Here is a 19,106-nt window from a genome sequence, read left to right as displayed (position 1 = left end):
ATCTGTCAACATTTCAGGACATAACTTGTTAATGACAATCAACGAGGAAGTGTTTTTGCTTGGCTTGTGCATAGAAACATGAAATGAGACTTAAACAAGCATCTGCAGCAGGCATTGTTCCAGAACTAATTTAAAAAAGGTGCTGATAGTGACACCATGATTTGGGCATGTAGAATAAGTGGAGCATCTCAACATTGATGAGTTCCAGGTATGAATTCACTCAAGCAGGACATATTTCCCATTGTCCCTCCAGGACTGTCGAGATGAGAGCCTCTCCTGCTTCGATCTCCTGTCACTGGGAAAAATTGATTAGATTTTATTCCTCCTTTTGGCACATTTGCAATCGTCACTGTGCTTCCAAGTGATGCTGTTGTCAGGGCTTAACTGTACATCTGAAACAAATTGAAGGGAGGCAATGCATGCCTGTGCATTTCCTCTTTTGGAGCACTGTTCCTGCATTTTAACGTGGTATGAAAAAGCAATTGTCAAACAAACACTCAGGTTCATTTCCAGAAAAGTGGAACAGAAAAGCATGAAAGGATTGTTAATTTTGTGCACAAGCTAGAATGCACTTAGATTTCTTTATGCACATCTGGTTTCTGCATGATAAAGAGAGAATGGGGAGGCATTAAAAAAAAAGAAATAATTACCGTATATTTTGGTGTATGTCGACCCCCATTTTTCAGCCTCCCAGGAACAACCCAAAGCATTTTAAAACCCCACCAATCACAAATAACAAAACTGTAAATGAAGGAAGTTTTTTAAAAAAACCTCAGCTTATCACTCATCAACAGCGATGACCCACGGAGATTGAGCACAAACATTATGCTCCCAGTGGGAGAAGGAATCTTGGACTACCAGGAAGGGACAGTGACGGTGACCTCAGGGTCCCAGATAGAAGTGGTTATGGTGGCACCCAGTGGTGGGGAGGTGTTGGAGAATGGCGGTAGGGGAGGTGCTTGCAGCATCGACTTGTATGCCAAATTGACACATCAATCTGCTTTTCACGGTGAACTTAAGGTCTCAAATGTACATCTGTTGTGTAAGTCGACCCCCCCCCCCCCAACCACCACCACTTTTCGCGACTTGACTTAAATGCCGAACTATACAGTATGCTCTCTTCTTTGAGACTTGCTCTTTCCCTACCAGATCCCCACCCCTTCCATGAGGGAGCTTCCCTCTCCCCAATCTCAGCTTTTTTTCTTCTACCTTCCCTCACCTGTTGCCACCTATGACCTCTTACCTGTTAACCTTTGTCCCTCCCCATCCCCTTGCACTCCCCTTTCTCCCCTTTTCTCATTCTTTCCTCTTCTTTCTCCCTCCCCTTTCTTCCCTCTCCCACCTCCCCTTTCTCCCCTCTCTCCCCCCTCTTCCCATCTCTCCCCCTCCTCCTCCCTCCACTCTCTCTCCTCCCTTCCCTCTCTTCCCCCTAACCTTTTTATTCAGGCTCCTGCCTGTTATTGCTTCTACCTGATGGCACAGGCCTGAAAAATTGGTGACCCTTTACTTCCTGAGGATTCTGTGTGACCTGCTGAGTTTCTCCAGCATATTAGTGTATTATTCTTGAATGGAGGTTATAACTGTGTCAAGCAGACTGGGGTATTCTGGAAGAGTGGGATAGGAGCCAAACCAAAAAACTTTTTTAATGTGGAAGAAGTTGACAGGGCAGACCTGAATAGTGGGCAACACCCACAACTTGCAATGTCAGTGCAAGATTATATTTATTTACAGTAAAAGGAATTGTTTTGCATGCAAATCTATCCAAATATAAGTATTTCAGAACAAAATACAGTACAGAGTGTGTAAGATTGTGAGAGAAATAGATAGGGTGAACAGACATTCCCTTTTCCCAGAGAAACTCACAAATGTCATAACATCTGTATAAGTGAGGGGAGAAAAAGTTTAGGTGAGACATCAGGGTTAAGTTTTTATTTGAAACAGAGAGTGGTGGGTGCCTGAAATGCATTGCCAGGGGTGGTGATGGAGGCTGTACAATAAGGACATTTAAAAAACCTTTAGACCAGTGGTTCTCAACCTTTTTCTTTCTACTTACATCCCACTTTAAGTAATTCCTATGCCATTGGTGCTCTGTGATTAGCAAGGGATTGCTTAAGGTGGTATGTGAGTGGGAAGGGAAGGTTGAGAATCACTGCTCTAGACTCGATTGTTTCTGAAACATTTTGCTTGAGAAAAATTGTCATTGGCCCATTTCCTTTGGAGTTATGAAACTGTGCATGTAATGAGTCAATTAGGTGCGATTAAAACAGAGGTTTTCAAACTTTTTCTTTCCACCCACATATCACCTTAAGCAATCCCTTACTAATCACAGAGCACCTATGGCATAGGGATTAGTTAAAGTGGGATGTGAGAGGAAAGAAAAAGGTTGAGAACCACTGCTTTAGACACAGCAAAGAGATGCAAAAAAAAAAGGATAGAGGGTTGTGCGTGTAAGGTAGGGAAACTAGATTGTTGAATATGTTTTGAAGGTCAACACAACATTGAGAACTGAAGGGGCTGTACTGTGCTGTAATATTTTATTTAGAGAGAAGGTACAGTGAGAGATAGGTTTGAATGGAGAAGCACAATGTGATTTTTCTATGCGAGGTTCGTTTTGACATCTAAAAATAGCAGGAAAGAAATTGTCCTTTAATTTAATGATGTGTGATTTCACATTCTTGAATCTTCTCCCCATTTGGTTGAAAGAGAAGAGCATCTGATCAGGGTGGATTGAGTCCTTTGGCTGCCTTTCCAGGGCACCAGGAGGTGTTGATCGAGTCAATGAAAGCAAAGGAGGTTTGTGTGATACCTGAGCTGTATTCACAATCACATAAATGACTGCTCTGAATGTTCATTGGAATTTATAGGAAATTGCCATCACAAAATGTAACTGAGGGTCATGTGAAGTGGGTGAGAAGAATAACATAGATGCTTTTAAGTGCATGAGAGGAGTAAAAACATGGAAGTGTGCATGAAATTAAGGTTGACATAACTTGGGCTTTTTTCATTGCAATGATGAAGGATAAGAAGTGACTTAATGGAAGTATAAAAGATAGCGAGGGGCTTAGATAGGGTGAACAGCCAACATCATTTTCCAGGGGCAACAATAGAAAATAGCAGAGGGCATCTGTTTAAGGTGAGTGGAGGGAAATGTAGGGGTGATATCACAGTATGCTTGTCTGGAATATCTTACCAGAAGTGGAGACTTGAGCAATAGGAACATTCCAAAGGCATTCAATAGGGACATTTGCATGAGATAAAGGAAAATAGAAGGAAAAATACACAGGACATCCTGATGTGAGATGTTAGGCTGAGAGTTCAAGAATTGAATCACTCAAAGCATCACCATGCTGTTTAAATCATTTGTAAACTTTTAGATTCATTGTCTTCACATTCACTTGTACAGCATGGAAAATGGCACTTCAATTCCACTTGACCATTGATACGAATCGCATTTTATTTTTCCCTTATTCCCAGATTCTACGGCCGCAACTGCACACACCTACAGACCAGAGCAAATCATCCTATCTACCCTTCGCTGTTTGGCAGGAGGAAGGGAATAGGACATGTGGGAGAAGCATACACAGTCACAGGGAGAATCATGGAAAATAGGAGCAGGAGAAGACCATTCAGCCCTTCGAACCTGCAGCACCATTCAATACAATCCTGGGAGATCATGTGACCTCCATATATTATTCCTGTTTTTTCTCCATACTGCTTGATCACGATACCCATAGGGCCACATCCAACTCTCTTTTGAACATAGCTAATCAACTGGCCTCAGCAACCTTCTGTTTTAGTGGGGCGGGGGGAGGGTTCCTACCAAGTTCAAGTTCTGAACATGAAAGCTCCACATGGAATGCACCAGAGGTTAGGATCAAATCTGGATGACTGGAGCTCAGAGGCAGGAGCATGCCCAGTTGAATTTTCATGCTACTCTCTGACTGCACCTGTCAACCTGATGATCAAGATGGGAAGGTCTTGCATGGGAGTTGTTCAGCTGACTGATTTCAACATTGGAATCATTGCTATACCTTGATGGTGGGTGGACTACCTATATGAATCCCTTGCTCTCTATTAAGTAACAGCCTATTCTGCTTACTGCTGCACTTTTAAAGCCTTCAGCAGTACTTAAAAGAAAAGCCTTCTTCTGAATCTTGACAGTTTACCCTGTTCATGCTTTCAAAAAACAGCGTGTAAAAAAAAAATCAACCAACCAGCTTCATATTTGTCTTATTCTTATGTGTAATACAGTACTTAATAGCTTGAATATGCCTGAGATTGTCTGATCTTGGGAGTTAAGCAGGTACAGGTTTGGCCAGTACTTGGAGGGGAGACCACATTGGAACATAGGTGCTGCAATTTTCTGTAAGGAGCTCTGGAAAAAGTGGTGACTCTGTCTGCCTTACGGTAGACAAAAGTTTAAGAATTTCATGTATGATACATTCTAATAATAGTATATCATGTGACAATAATGGAACCTTTTCTTTTAACAAAGTTAGAAAAAAATGGGCATTATAATCTCTGGCTTTGTAAAAGACTGAATTGATACTTAGCTTAATCCTGACAAGTTTACATTTATTCAAATACAACAATGATTGAAGCAGTTTTGTTTGAACATTTCTTGGGTTTATTTGTGCTCTTGCTTTGCAAAGGTACACTGCTTCAAAATATCTCATCTTTCAGATTTAAAACTAGATAGAAAGATATTGGAGGCAGCTGCAAAAGAATTGTTAGTCTTGATGTCACCTGAAATAACACAGCAGACTTTACTTAATGAGAAAAATGTCTGAGTGGCAAGGATTAATATTTATGGGAGGAATGGAACCTCCGACTGTATACACAAAGGAGTCTAAGGTCTATTGGCGTTCTAAAATTAGGACTGTACTCTGAAATGGATTATCAGTGTGCCTCGGCTCTTGACTGCACAGCACTGTGCGAGTCCTACCAACTTCATGGTGTGGGATTCAGATTTTAAGCAGACCCCTTGTAGGAAGTTGCATTGTGTTTTTTATTGAGTTCAAGCACAGGAATTCTATTTTATTTTGCTTCAAACATGTAGTTCCCTGAAATGCTGAGGAAGTGTTCTTGGGGCCATCGGATGGTCATCAGCCACTGTGAACCTCAGTTCGCCAGGAACAAAGGATGACAGGCATCTCCAATCATTGAAGAAAAGAAGATTCCACATTTTTGCTGACCCTCTAACGATATATATGTTGGAAATGTAAAAGACGACTTTGAACATTTCTACAAACAGTAATGATTAGATTACCTCTACTTCAGCAATATCAGTTGACAATCAATATTGCCGAGGTCATCAAAGAGCGCAATTTCCATGCGTCCCATGCTTACCTTCTTTGGGTGGGGCATTGACTAGAAAAGTAAGTGGTCTTTTTGTACCTATATAAGTAAAAGGTATTGAAGTCTGAAGACCAGTACCTCTAGGTTCAAAAAAATGTTCTTTCCAGCAACTGTCGGGACTCTTGTTACACTAGTCAGGGGCTACTCTGACACCACAAAAGGACTGCCTGCACTATTGTAACACTACCTTTTTTTTTTAACTTTTTTGTACTACAGTAACTGTGAATATTTATTATTTATCTTTTGATTTGATTATCTCTTTCAAATTTAATTTAACAAATAACATGTGACTGTTTTTTTTAAATGATGTGTTTGCTGGGGTCCACAAGGAAGAATTTGGCACATATGTACATTGTACAAGGTACCTGTCAATAAACTTATTAGGATTATCATCAAACTTTGGTTAAGTCATACTTGCAATACAGTGTGTGGTTGTCCGAATACCGGGAGGATTTGGAAAGGGAATGGAGGAGATTTATTAGGATGTTGTCTTGATTAGAGGGCATGAGCTCTGGGGAAAGGTTGGACAAACAGGTTGTGCTCTACAGTCAGAATCTTTTTTCCAGGGCAAAAATGTTATGTCCCACAGGACAAGCATTTAAGGGGTGTGGGGGGGGGGGGTGTAGTTTCAAGGAGATTTGTGGGGTGGGTTTGGAATGACCTGCCAGAATTAGTGGTGGAAGCAAATAAAATAGTAATGTTTAAGAGACTTCTAGATGGACTCATGAATAAGTAGGGAAAAGTGGAAGGGGTGGTGGGGAGGAGGGGGGGGGGGTGGTCTGTACCATTTGTAAGCAGCAGATTTTTTTACTTTAATTTGGGCATCATGTTCGGCACTGACATTGTGGGTTGAAGGGCCTGTTGCTGTGCTGTACTGTTCTATCATATCAAATAGAAACAGAAGACAGACTGGTATCCCATCCAAATATAACACTGCAGAAACTGCTGGTGTCCCTCAGACCTACACAGAAGTGCCAGCCATGATTTTACTGCTGATGTCTTAGATTGGGTCTCAAGGGCTCAAGGTTTTGAATTGGAGGTGAGAAGGTTCCCTGGTGTGGCTTAAGGAAAAATAAAATGAGGCACAATGGCATTGCTGGTGGATCTGCTGTTTTTCTGCCAAGTAACTTGGGCCTCATTGTGACATTCATGCCCATTCACCCCGTGATAGATTTCCTCCTTGTTCACCTTCCCCCCCCCCCCCAACATCTCAAAGACATTATGTTGCCCAGTCTGTGGGGAGGTGGGAGAAGTGATGTGAATGTGAGAAGAACATGTTAGAGGAACAGTTGGTGGGGTAGAGAATTGCTCTGCATGCTGGCTGAGATCTGCTGGGCCAAATATTTATACATATTTATTATATGTTCTATTTTTATGTACTTCTGTGATTATTAAGCACTGTGCATTAGGGGTCCAGAGAAACGCTGTTTGTATATGTACAGTCAGACGTTAAAGGAACTTATAAGGAAATATAGAAAAGCTTGTTATCGTGTCTATTAGTTAGGGCAAAATGTGTGAGTCAAAGGCAATCTGCCAGGATGATGCTGTCACAAAATCCTTGTGCACTGACTTGTTTAAGAAGCCTCAAACATGTGTGGCAATGAGTATGCCTGGAAATCAATGTTGAAAAAGTGTGGTTTTCCTCTGAGTAGGGGAGGTGAGGAGGAGGTTTAATTGGGATGTCCCACTAAAGAGGGATTAGCCTATGAAGAACATTTGACGACTCTTGAACTGTATTCCTTGGAATTCAGAAGAATGAGGGGAGATCTCATAGAAACATTTTGAATATTGAAAGGCCTGGACGGAGTCGACGTGGCAAAGTTGTTTCCCATGGTAGCACAAGCTCAGGATTGAAACAGAAATGTGGAGGAATTTCTTTAGCCAGACTGGTGATCCTCTGGAATTTGCTACCACAATATGGAAGCCAAGTCTTTGGGTGTATTTGAGGCAGAGATTGATAGGAATCTGATTAGTCGGAGAATCAAGGGTTATGAGGAGAAAGCAGGGTGTAGGGCTGAGTGGGAGAATGGATCAACTCATGATGGAATGGCAGAGCAGACTCGATGGGCCAAATGGTCAACTTCTGCTCCTGTATCTTATGGCCTTATGGTCTGAGAGATTTCCTGACTTAAGTCAGGAGACACATTTTTCAGCATATGGAAATCAGAAGCCAGATGAGATGGATTCAAGGGCACATGCAGCAGGTCCTCAGACCAGCAGGTAAATATGATCATGAATGCATCAGCAGAAAATGCATAGGGAGCTCTGCAGGGCCTTACCACTCTGCGGCACATGGGTGCGATGGGAATAAGTGGCTGTGGCAGCAGCTACAATTGTTTCATGTACAATGGATACAGCACTGGTCGAGGCAGCTCCATAGAAGGAGGTGGCATTATTCTCGTCCACTCATTTCCTTCACTTTCTTTTGGGCGTAAAGTTGTTGGAGTGTTGGTGAGTCTTTGCCAGTCTTTGGCACACAAAATAAAACTTTTCGATATCTTGGTATATGTGATAATAGCAATAAATAAATCTGATATAGTAATGAAATTGTAACAGTTCTCAAGCAAATGATTGATGGGAGAAATAACTGCAGCAATATTTGAGGAAGGGTAGTTCGTGTGGGACTAATTTGACAGCTAACGCAGGAATGAAGGAACTTTTAAGTTTCAGATGTATTTTTTTAATGGATTGTGTGTACTGAGCTATTAACGTCTGATATCCCTGAATCAGCAGAATAATTCTTACGAGTATGGTTAATTTTGTTGGATTAGACTTGTATCGGTTTAGTGCAACATTGGGATCTGTTATTCCATCAAACAATTGAAAGCAAGCCACTGACTGAAGAATGAAGCTGCTAGTTTGAATCAGTTTCCCTGAGTTGATCCAGAGATTTGATTTCAAACCTCTTTGATGCTGAGGTGCCAATCAGCTTTGACCTGGATGAGCTTCTCGAGTGTTGTTGGATCAATTTCTCTATTCAATGGTTCACCAGCATTCTGTCCAAAGGCTTTGGGCACTTTTATGACCTGAAATTGAGCTACTTTAACTCATCCTCAAATAAATTCTTAATAGGAAGAATAATTGCACAATTGTAGGAGACTGGTGTATTTAGTACACATGCTACTGAAGGCCCGGAAACATGAATTCAAAAATCACCTCAAACCTGGGGACTAAAAGTCCAACTGTTCAAATAAATCTGAGGTTAAGAACTATTCATGACAGTGATGGAAATACCGATTTGGTTCACTGATGTTCTTCAGAGGAGGAAGTCTGCCTTTCTGACCTGGTGTGATCTCTGTGTGACTCCAGATCCACCAATGTGATTCATCCTTCTGTTAGTTGCTCCTTGCTTCAGGACAATTGGGGACAGACACTGATTACCAGTCTTACCAATGATGCTCATCTGTCACATTAATGTGACTATATTGAATGAAGCTTAGATAATCAGGCATATTTGAGCCTTCAATGGTGCTGGAATGGCCTATTTTCCAGACTATTGGATATGACTGTCAAATGTTAAGGCAGAAGAAATAGGAAGAGTTGCCCACATGGCCCATCGAATCTGCTCCAGCATTCACAGATCATGCCTGCTACGGCCAAGGACTCTGCTCCATTTATCTGCCTGTTCCCAATAACTCTCAATTCCCCAAATACTCCAACATGCTTTTAATTCCACTTTATTTCAATGAATTAGGTTTTACAGAAACATAAGAATGGAAGTTTTGCAATTTTTTCAAGAGAGTGCTTTAAATTGAATTGAATTGTTTTTCTTTGTCACATGTACTGGGATCTGGTTTAAAAAAAGCTTTGTTTTGTGTGCTATCCAGACAAGTCAATCCGCATAGCAGGTAGTGCATTAATGACAATCAAATAAATCAATATACAACAGTGTGAGGAGTAGTGTTACAACAAGCAAAGCTGTTCAGGGTATTACCTCCAGAGAGATCTGTTTCAAAGCCTGATAACAGCAGGAAATAATCTGTCCTTGAATTTGGAGATTGGTGTTTTCAAGCATCTGTACCTTCTGTTTGATGGAGTGTGATGAGTCCCTGGTGATTTAGAAGGGGATGTGGGAAAGTGGGACCCGGCTAGGTTTAAAACAATTGACAGAAACCAACCAAGGAAGTTGGATGCTCCTCAAGAGAATTTCAGATTTTAATAAAATGGGATTGGAGTGTTATTGCACTTCATTATCAATGGGTCAAAACTCTGGAAACGCACTGCCTAAAGTCCTGTGAGAGTACTTCACCAGAAGGATTGCAGTCTGTTCAAGGGTAATTAAGGATGGACAATAAATGCTGATCTTGCAGTAACATGCATATCCTGAAAATGAATAGTGAATAACAAATAATGCACTGGGGTATAGTTTTCCATCTTTTTTCACCTGCAGCCCACAATAAGTATTTCTTCACTTCCCACAGACCACCTCTCACAAACTCTCAGACCACCAGTGAAGGGAGAGATGATTCCCACATCACCACAGGGATTTTTATTTTGTTTAGGTGGAAACAATTTTGGGGAATGTGCTTTTGTCATCAAATGCACAGCCTTGTTTTACATAATACTTTTTTTTATATCATTAACATTTGCATTTTCTATGTGACCATGGACCACCTATGATGAACCTAGAGTCTGCAGACTACAGGTTGAGAAATACTGGTCTAGGCAGAAACATTGATATTCAGCAAAGGCATTGATTTGTTTCCATTAATAGAAAGAAGATACTTTGAAGTTCAAGTTTATTATCATCTGACTGTATAGATGCAACAAGATGAAAGTGTTTTTCTGGACCATGATGCACACGTAATGCATTTCTCACACAGCACATAATAATCACGTACATACTGAATATAGAAATATAATATAACAACATAAATTTGGATAAATATTTGAGAATAATGTACTTCATTTCATTGATAAGGGACCCAAGGTTACATTTCTACCATTGAGATGTTGAAATGAAACATTTAAGAGTTCTTCACGCTGAGTGGTGAGTATGGAATGATTTGCAAGCTGAAATGGTGAAGTAGGCTCAATTATGACATTTAAGAAAAATTTGGAATCCCTCTTGGATGGGAGGGGTATGGAGAGCTATTGTCCAGGTGTAGGTCAGTGGGACCAGGCAGAATAATAGTTTATCAGAAACTAAATGGACTGAAGGCCCTGTGTATGTGCTGTAGTGTTCTATGATTCTAGCTGTCAATAACAATAGCCAATTCCAGGCACTGTTGTGATAATGTTCAGGTGATCTGCTGGAGTGACATTGACTGAGGTTCAAATTTTGAACTGGATAATGATTAGATCACTGATAGAGAGGGTCTTGCATTTCAGTCTCATCCAGAAGCCAGCACCTTCAACAGTGCAACACACTTCATCAGTATCCTGCTGGACAAGGTTATTATTTTTGCACATGTATTCGCTTTACCCAGCAGTTATAAATGAAAGGCCAGTGTTTGTATATTGCTCTTTGCAGCTTTGAGTCATGTGAAGATCAGCAAGCCCAGAGCCATATTTGATGGAGTTATTAAGACAAGCTATCATAACAATTACAGAATTCAGTGCTTGAATTAAACACTCTTTCCTTCCTCCCCCCCGCCCCCCCCCCCCCCCCCCCACAGCTGTCCTGGTGGGTTTCACACATCCCTGAAGAACAGTTTAACCATTTTTGTGGTTTAGTGTCCACACACATTCTTTGTGTCTAAAAATTTACAATAGCCTCTTACAGTGTCGGGTGACCATTATGTGTTGAAAGAATCATAAGGTCTGCAGTGGATTGTGAACACAAAATCAAGCATACCCTGTTGTATTTTGATTATATCGATGCTCTGAATCTCCCACACTGTGAAAATACTAGATGCCATTAACATCGAATTCTCCCCCAAATCCCTCCCTGGGTTTCTTTCCCTATCCCTCTGTTTTCTTTCCTCCATTTCCACCCCCTCCATGTCCCTCTTCATTTAGAAAGCTACCCCTCCCCATCACCTCAGCTTTTTCCTTTCTACCCTCCAACCTATATCTACTTATGACCTCTTGCCAGTTAATCTCCCTCTACCCTTTCTTCCCTCTTCTCCTGTTCCCACCCCCTCCCCACCCTTTTATTCAGGCACCTGCCTGCTCTTGTTCATACCTTGATGAAGGGTTCAGGCCCAAACTGTTGTTTACCCTTTGATGCACCATCAATTACTCAAGACCGTTGTTGAGAAACCAAAAGGCTTCACTTAAGAACAAAGGCACATCATATTGTTTGGCTGTCCTGCACTGGAACAGTCACCTCTCTACAGGAGCCTGTGGGGAGTGGCCACAGGTACAATCGGCCAATAGGTGTGCCTGACCAGACGATTATTTGCAACAATGGTTTACCACACCCTTCCTATAGATGTTGAATGACCTGCTGAATTTCTCCAGCACATTTGTGTGTTGCACTGCAATCACACTGTCTGTAAATTTTCCTGCTTAATTGAAAAAATAGTTTGATGCCATCTCCTGGCCCTTTTAAGTCCTGCAGGCTTTTACAGATTTGACTTTTAAGTGGCTTAATTTTTATTCAAAGTTTGTCGTGCATTTTCCTCTAAGTGTGATCATCCCCAACTTTTATTTATGAAGCAACTTAAAGGTTGTAAAATGTCTTAAAGGTGCTTCACAGAAGTAGCAGCAGAGATACATTGACAACGAAGCACAAAAGTGATTGAGTTACTGGACACTAAGCCAAAGTTCAGCGACATCCATTCAGAGTCGTGTGAGGCCACTAGCGCAGATGAGGGAGATGTGCATTCAAGCATTTAAAGCTTTTTGTCTCAGTCACTGTCACAAAAATATCACTGGGGTTTATTCACCTTCTTCAGAGAAAAAAGTCAGCACCTCCAGATTGCCAAATTTGAGTTGCCTCTTCCCTTCAGGGCAATTGGGGTTGAGGAAATAATTCCTGCATTAGAATCAGAATTTTTTTGTTGCCTTGAACAAGTGTAGTGGCAGTAGCATTGTGCATTACAGGTGCAAAGATTGCTATAAATTATATTCCAGAAATACACTATTAAAAAAAAAATTAGTGGAAAAGAAAAAGAGCAATCTGTGGCTCATTGTCCATTCAGAAATCTGATTGGGGAGGGGAAGAAGCTATTTTTGTACCATTGGCATCTGTCTGACTGAGTAAATGTCATCAGAGGATCACAGAAAATGCAATTGGGTTTGAGATTGTAAGTTGGTTTTACCTGTTTCCACATGAGATGTATTTGTGTGGAAGTTAACTCCCACTAAATCTAACACGTTGGTATTTACTCAGTTTGTAAGCCTCAGTAAAAGCCAAGGCAATAGCCTCTCCTGTTGTCAGATTCATCCAGACATGGTGAGCAAACTGTCCAAAGTTTTGACTTTTGCAGCTTTTTTTCTGAGCACTGAGAAGATTATTTAAAATAGAAGAAAATTTGGAAATTGGCAATGCTGTTGACGGTGGTTCTGGTTTGTGTAAGTGAGCACCAGAGGTGAAGAGAGGTTAGTGCAGTGGGGAGTGGGGTTGGGCATGTCGAAGTAGTATGCAGTTCACCATCAAACTTTAATGAATTAAATATGCCCTCCTTACCCTCTGACAATCTCGAACGTAGCCCAGGACATCACTTATTTCAAGCAGAATACTGGAATGGACATTAAGAGATAAACTTTCTTGTGACCCCGAAATCTAATTAATAATTAATCATTGACAATTAATAATAAAAGTCACAGGGCTGTGCACTTAGATCCCTGCTTTACTCACTTTACACCCATGACTGTGTGACTCAGTACGACAATAACAACACCATTTACAAATTTGCTGATGATACCACAGCAGCAGGCTGTTTAAAAGGGAATGACAAGTCTGCATACAGGAGGGAGATTGAAAACATGTTGAATTGTGTACTAACCAAAACCTCTCCCTCAATGTCACCAAAACCAAGGAGCCGATTGCAGACTTTAAGAAGGGAAACCCAGAGGTGTATGATCCATGATTACTGAGAACTTTGAACTTTAAAAAGCAAGAAAGCTGGGATCCAGGATTTGATATCCAGCAGTATCTGAAGCAGTTTACTGAGACAAAACAAATTTTATAATCAAATCTTGAATGTTCTAACATTATTTTCTATCCTTTGACCCAGGTTGAAAGGCACTGCAGTTCGACGAAGGCTAGTGGGTTGTGAGGCTGTGCTGATGGGGGACGTGGGAGCTCGGCGCTCCACTCTGGTCTCCAGGCTCCCCATATTCAGACGGAGCACTTCAAAAAGACACGATTCTCTTCCGTCTTCGCCGTCGTCTGTCACCAATGGGCTCCACACCTCCTCTCCTTCCAGCACCAACTCCAGCTCCAGTAGCGCAGGAAAGCGAAGGAGCATCTTCCGCACCCCTTCCATTGGCTTCCATTCCAAGAAGGTTCATGAGCATCGGACAGAGGCACACAATTCCAACTTGAATCTCCCCAACAGTGTTCAGCCTGCGGACACTTTGAGTCAAAAGGAGAATATCGATGAGAGCTCCAAAACCAAGACCCGCCATTCATTTGGGTTAAGTGTTCCACGTGCCAAGAGGATTACCAGATCAGTGACTGAGGACTTTGAAAAGGGAAAGGACCCATCTCACAACAAAAATGTCTTCATGAATTGCATTAGCTCTGGGAGGTCCAGCATTGACGAGGGGGATGATTCAGGTTTTCCTGATGATCATAGTAAGCGTTCTGTCAAACACTCCAGTAGGAAGCTGCTGCCCAAGTCCTTCTCCACACACTACAAGCTCTCGAAACATATTGCACGGAGCCAGTCAATCACCACAGCAGACCAGCCCAAAGTGTCCGCAGAAGCCAAAATGGACCCATTAAAGCAGCCAGTAATCGAAGAGTCTTCAAAGTATCTGCAGGTTGAGAACACCGAAGGTTCATTGCATTCACCCCTGCTTTCGAGTGACAATACCACAATACTAACCCCATCTGAATTTGTGCCAATTTCAGCAGACTCAGCCTCTGAGGCTGAGAAGCAAATGTTGATCTCGGTTGATCCTCTTCACAACAGTTCTCAATTTGACATGGCTGTCGGTGTTACCTCCAGGGACTCTCCCAGCCCTGCTGCTGAAATCCTGACATATGCGGACTGCAGCTTTCAGAAGGAGACAGCCCTGCTCTCCAGTGTTGAGTTCCTTGAAATCTACCCTCATTGTCCCCAAGCAATGCCTGAAGTGGAAGATAGACCACAGAGGGTTGACTGCTTGGAAGCAAACGAAACGTGCGATCGTGATCTTCAGAAAAAAATTGTCAACCCCATTGCTGAGGAGGTTTCTTCTGTAACACATGATATCTCAGCAAACCAAAATGGATTTGAGATGATGAATCCTTACAACGGGAAGACTTGTACGTTAGCCAGAACTAATCCAGTTCCTAAACATCAAGAGCAATGCCATGGTACATCTCGCTCGACAGGTATGGTCAGTCTACTCTAATGTTGTTATCAATTAAAATTGGTCAGTCATTTCTACGCTGCCTTATGCTCCCACTCACCACCCCTTCTCCTTTCTCTCTCTTCCACCTGCATGCTCCACGAAGATCCACTGGCTTCTCCAATTTCAGCATTCCCTGGATGCTTACTGCTCGATCAAATGCACAATGTAACAAATGTTTTGCCACAATCTCAGCCAGATTCATCTCTAAATCTTTCAGCCTCTCTGCCATTCTCTCTTACTTTAAGTAGCTCTTTCAAAACTTATCAATGCATAAAAGTGTTGGAGAAACTCAGCAGGTCATGCAGCATCTTTAGGAAGGAAAGGGCAAGTGCTTCCTGAGTTTCTCCAGCACTTTTGTGTATTGCACTACAACAGTGGTTCCCAACCTTTCTTTCCACTCACATATATTACTTTAAGTATTCCCTCTGCCATAAGTGTTCTGTAAGGGATTGCTTAAGGTCCAACATGCTAGTTTTGTCCAGAAGGTCAGGTAGCATGGGATCCAGGGTGAGCGGGCCAATTGGATACAGAAAAGGCTTGATGGTAGTGGAGGGTTGTTATCAGATAGGATGTCTGTGATCAGTGGTGTGTCATATGATAGTATCTGTGCCCACTGTTGCTTGTTTTCCAAATTAACAGCGTGGATGACAATGTAGCTATCAAGATTAGTAGGTTTGCAGAAGACACTAGAATTGGTGGTATAATGTACAGTGAAGAAGGTTATCAAAGATTACAAAAGGAACACAGTAAAGTGGGCATGCTGGCCATGGAATTTAACTCTGACAAGTGCTGGGTGCTAAACACTTAGTCCTTTTGGAAGCTAAAGCATGGATGGAAGTACACAGGGAGTGGTTGGGCCCTGCTGAGTATTGTGGAACAAAGTTATTTGGGGTACAGCAATATAGTTCCATGACCGTGGTAACAGGGTGATGGTGGTGATAATGTTTGGCACATTTGCCTACATTGGTCGGAGTACTGAGTACAGTAGTAACAGTACTGAAAACTGAACAAGACGTGGGTGTGACTGCACTTGGAATATTGTGCGCTGTTTTGGTTACCCAGCTATAGAAAAGATCGTTAATGTGGAAAAGATGAAGAAACGATTCATAAGGATGTTACCAGGAGTGCTAGGCTTGAATTAATGAGGATAGGCTGGAACTTTTCATCCTGGAGCATCGAAGGCGAAAGGGGGAATGTTATGAGTTCATGAAATTATGAAGAATGATGGTGACAACAGACTCAATCAGGGAGTCTCACTTTTGAACTTCATTGATTATTTTTCTCTCTGTATTGCATAGTCATTTTGTTTATATTTCTTTATTTGTTTACTTTGTTGTGAACAGTTCTTATTTTTGCACTACCAATAAATGATCATTCTGCCTCGCCCACTGGATAAAGAATCTCAGAGTTGAATGTGATGTCACTTATGTACTTTGATAATAAATCTGAAATCTGAAGTAACTAGTTAAAGACTTCTACCCAGGACAAGTGAGGGTACAGATTTAAGGTGAGAGGGGAAATATTTAAAAGACTCCTGTGAAGCAAAGGGTACTGGAAACCTTGAGTGAGCTCCCAGAGGAAATGGGGTAACAGGACAACTTTAACATTCAAAAGGTATTTAGCCAAGTACATGGCTCGGAAAGGTTTTGAGGGATATGGACTAAACAGAGGCAAATAGAGCTAACAAGTTGGGCCAAAGGGCATGTTTCCATGTTGTAGAACTCTATTACTCTATGATCTGAGAGTTGACATAAACTCAATGGGTCTATCAGATTGGAGGACTATGATCAGTGGCGTAATGCAGTGATCAGTGCTGGTCCGCATGTTTATATTCTGTATTAATAACTTGGATTAAATATATTGACATGGTTAGTAAGTTTGTGGATATATGTAAACTTATGACACACATGAGAAAGAAATGTCATAAGAAAATATGAGTAGAAGCTCCCTGTTGCAAATTGTTTTGGTATGCCTCTGTGAGAGTGTCGAATAGATGTTAGTTTACCATCTGATTCATATTGATCGCATGTTAGACAGTGTAGCACACCCTCTAATTTGAGAGTTATTTTGATCATGCTTATTGAATGAGAATTGGCTTAGAGGAACCAAAGTCATTGAGCCTCAGCTGGAATACTAGAGATCAGATGACTCTTGCTTCCACTTTCATTTTATTTGGTTTGGGGAAGTGGATGTTGCTGGGGTACATTGGCTCTTATCGGCCCTGGTCGATGATGCAGTTAATAATCAAAATTGCTGGTGGATCTGAATTCCTACCTGGCATCGATGCAGATTTCCTGAGTTACATTAACCCACCGGTTGTGTTTCTCAATGCCCATGTCATTTTTAAGACCATGATTTTGTCAAAATCCAGATGTTTTAACTTATTTTACATTCCACTGCTGCTTAAGTAGGATTTGAACTTGTATCTCTCAGATGGTTAATCGAGATGACTGAGTCAACCACTCAATAATTGCACCAACAATGTATTCTTGATATTACATCAGTAAGTCAGTACTTAAAAACTCAGTCATTTTTCATTGCTTAACATTTTGAGAACTATAATTTGTTTTATGGTGGACAATTTAAAAAAAAAATAAATTTAGATATACAGCATTATATCAGGCCAATTTGGCCCCATGAGTACTTGCCACCCAATTTGCGCCCCTTTAACGGACAACCTGGTACGTTTTTCAAGGACTGGAGGAAACCAAAGCCCCTGGAGAAAACCTAAGAAGACAGAGGGAGAACATACAAACTCCTTACAGACAGAAAAGAGTATTTGCTTCACATTTTCTGGCTGCGACCTCTCCTCTTATGGTGATTAAAATACAGATGGGAGCAGACAAGCATCAGGGCTGATGATATCTTAATATCTTTTCAGATATTGTAGGGAAGAGAGGTTGCTCTGAATTTTCTGAGATGACCTCTATAGGCTTTGAGATCAAAAAGATGTCTAAGAATGGTCTTCAGACCATAGACCATAACAGCACAGAATCAGCCCCTTCACCACTTCAACTCTGTGCTAAAATGTTATTCTGTCTGCTCCCACTGACCTGCACCAATTCCATATACCTCCATACTCCTTACATCCATGCACCTGTCCAAATTTTTCTTTAATGTTAAAATTGAGTCTCCATTCACCACATTAGCTGGCAGCTCATTCGACACTCCTACTACTCTCTGTGTGAAGAAGTTCTTCCGAATGTTCCCCTTAAACTCTTCTCCTTTCACCCTTGACCCATGTCCTCTGGTTTGTATCTCAGTGCAAAAAGTCTACTTGCATTTACTCTATCTATATCAGTCATAATTTTGTATACCTTTATCAAATCTCTCCTCATTCTTCTACGCTAAATTTTGTTGAGTTGCACAGTCATATCACATAAACATCTATACAACTCTGGCTGATAAAATTCCAAATCACACCAATATATCACGGATTATTAGGCAGCAATAAACCTATCCAAGACCAATTACTTAAGCAGACACCTGGATGCACAAGAAGGATACCAGCAATGTTGCCATTTCATCCATATCCACTGGCAAGATATGCCACACACAAAATGCTCGAGGAACTCAACGGTCAGACAGCATCTGAGGAAGGCAATAGATAGTCAACATTTCGGACCCTTCCAACACTTACCTTTTGCCTTGCACTGATGTTGCCTGCGTCACTGAGTCCCTCCAGCAATTTGTGCGCTGCTCCAATTGTTCAGCTTCTACAGACTTTTTTGTCTCGAGCCTAATAAGCAACCGAACATGAATGTCCTCTCAAGGCCATTATTGTAACATCACATTACATGCATTAACTGCAGCTATGAATACTTATCTTTAATTATTTTTAAATTTCAAGTTACAGCATAATAACAAGGACTTGCAGTCCACAAGCCCGCACGACCTAAACACATCCTTGTGGCCAATTAACCTCCAAACTCCGAATGTTTTTGGAATGTTGGAAGAAACTGGAGCACTTGAAGGAAACCTAGGTGGACGCAGGAAGAACATACAAATTCCTAACAAAAGTGGCGGATTCATCCCCTAGTAGTGTTTCACTGTGCTGCTTTTTTAGTGACGCAACGTGGTAATAGGCCCTTCTGGCCATGACCCTGTGCTGGCCAAATATAGCCGCTTTGTTTTTTTAAAATATAGTTTTATCTATAGCTTGGTAATTCGATTTATACTTATTGTTTGTTAGTACATTTTGTGTACTAATGTAGCTGCAAAAGCAAGAATTTCAGTGCACTTGTACATTGATTTATTGTCACAGACATTCACTCATTTATTTATTCATTCTTTGT

The 19,106-nt window shown here is 41.3% G+C and overlaps 1 protein-coding gene across 20 annotated transcripts in view; it reads left to right on the top strand.

Annotated features, from left to right (window-relative positions):
• Window positions 1-19,106, top strand: part of ccser1 (coiled-coil serine-rich protein 1) — a 1,096,421-nt gene that overhangs the window by 183,313 nt on the left and 894,002 nt on the right. For all 20 annotated transcript variants that reach the window (XR_011353899.1, XR_011353900.1, XM_069925708.1 and 17 more), the window contains one exon: window positions 13,485-14,791. Coding sequence is in view for 18 of the 20 variants with exons in the window: in XM_069925708.1 (XP_069781809.1) it covers window positions 13,485-14,791 (1,307 nt within the window). In the remaining 2 variants the exon portion in view is untranslated. The remainder of the gene's footprint in view (window positions 1-13,484; window positions 14,792-19,106) is intronic.

Source organism: Narcine bancroftii, chromosome 3 (assembly GCF_036971445.1).
Source record: "Narcine bancroftii isolate sNarBan1 chromosome 3, sNarBan1.hap1, whole genome shotgun sequence".
Lineage (NCBI taxonomy): Eukaryota > Metazoa > Chordata > Chondrichthyes > Torpediniformes > Narcinidae > Narcine > Narcine bancroftii.
The sequence above is the reverse complement of the archived record's forward strand: the minus strand, read 5'-3'. Positions and strand labels throughout refer to the sequence as shown.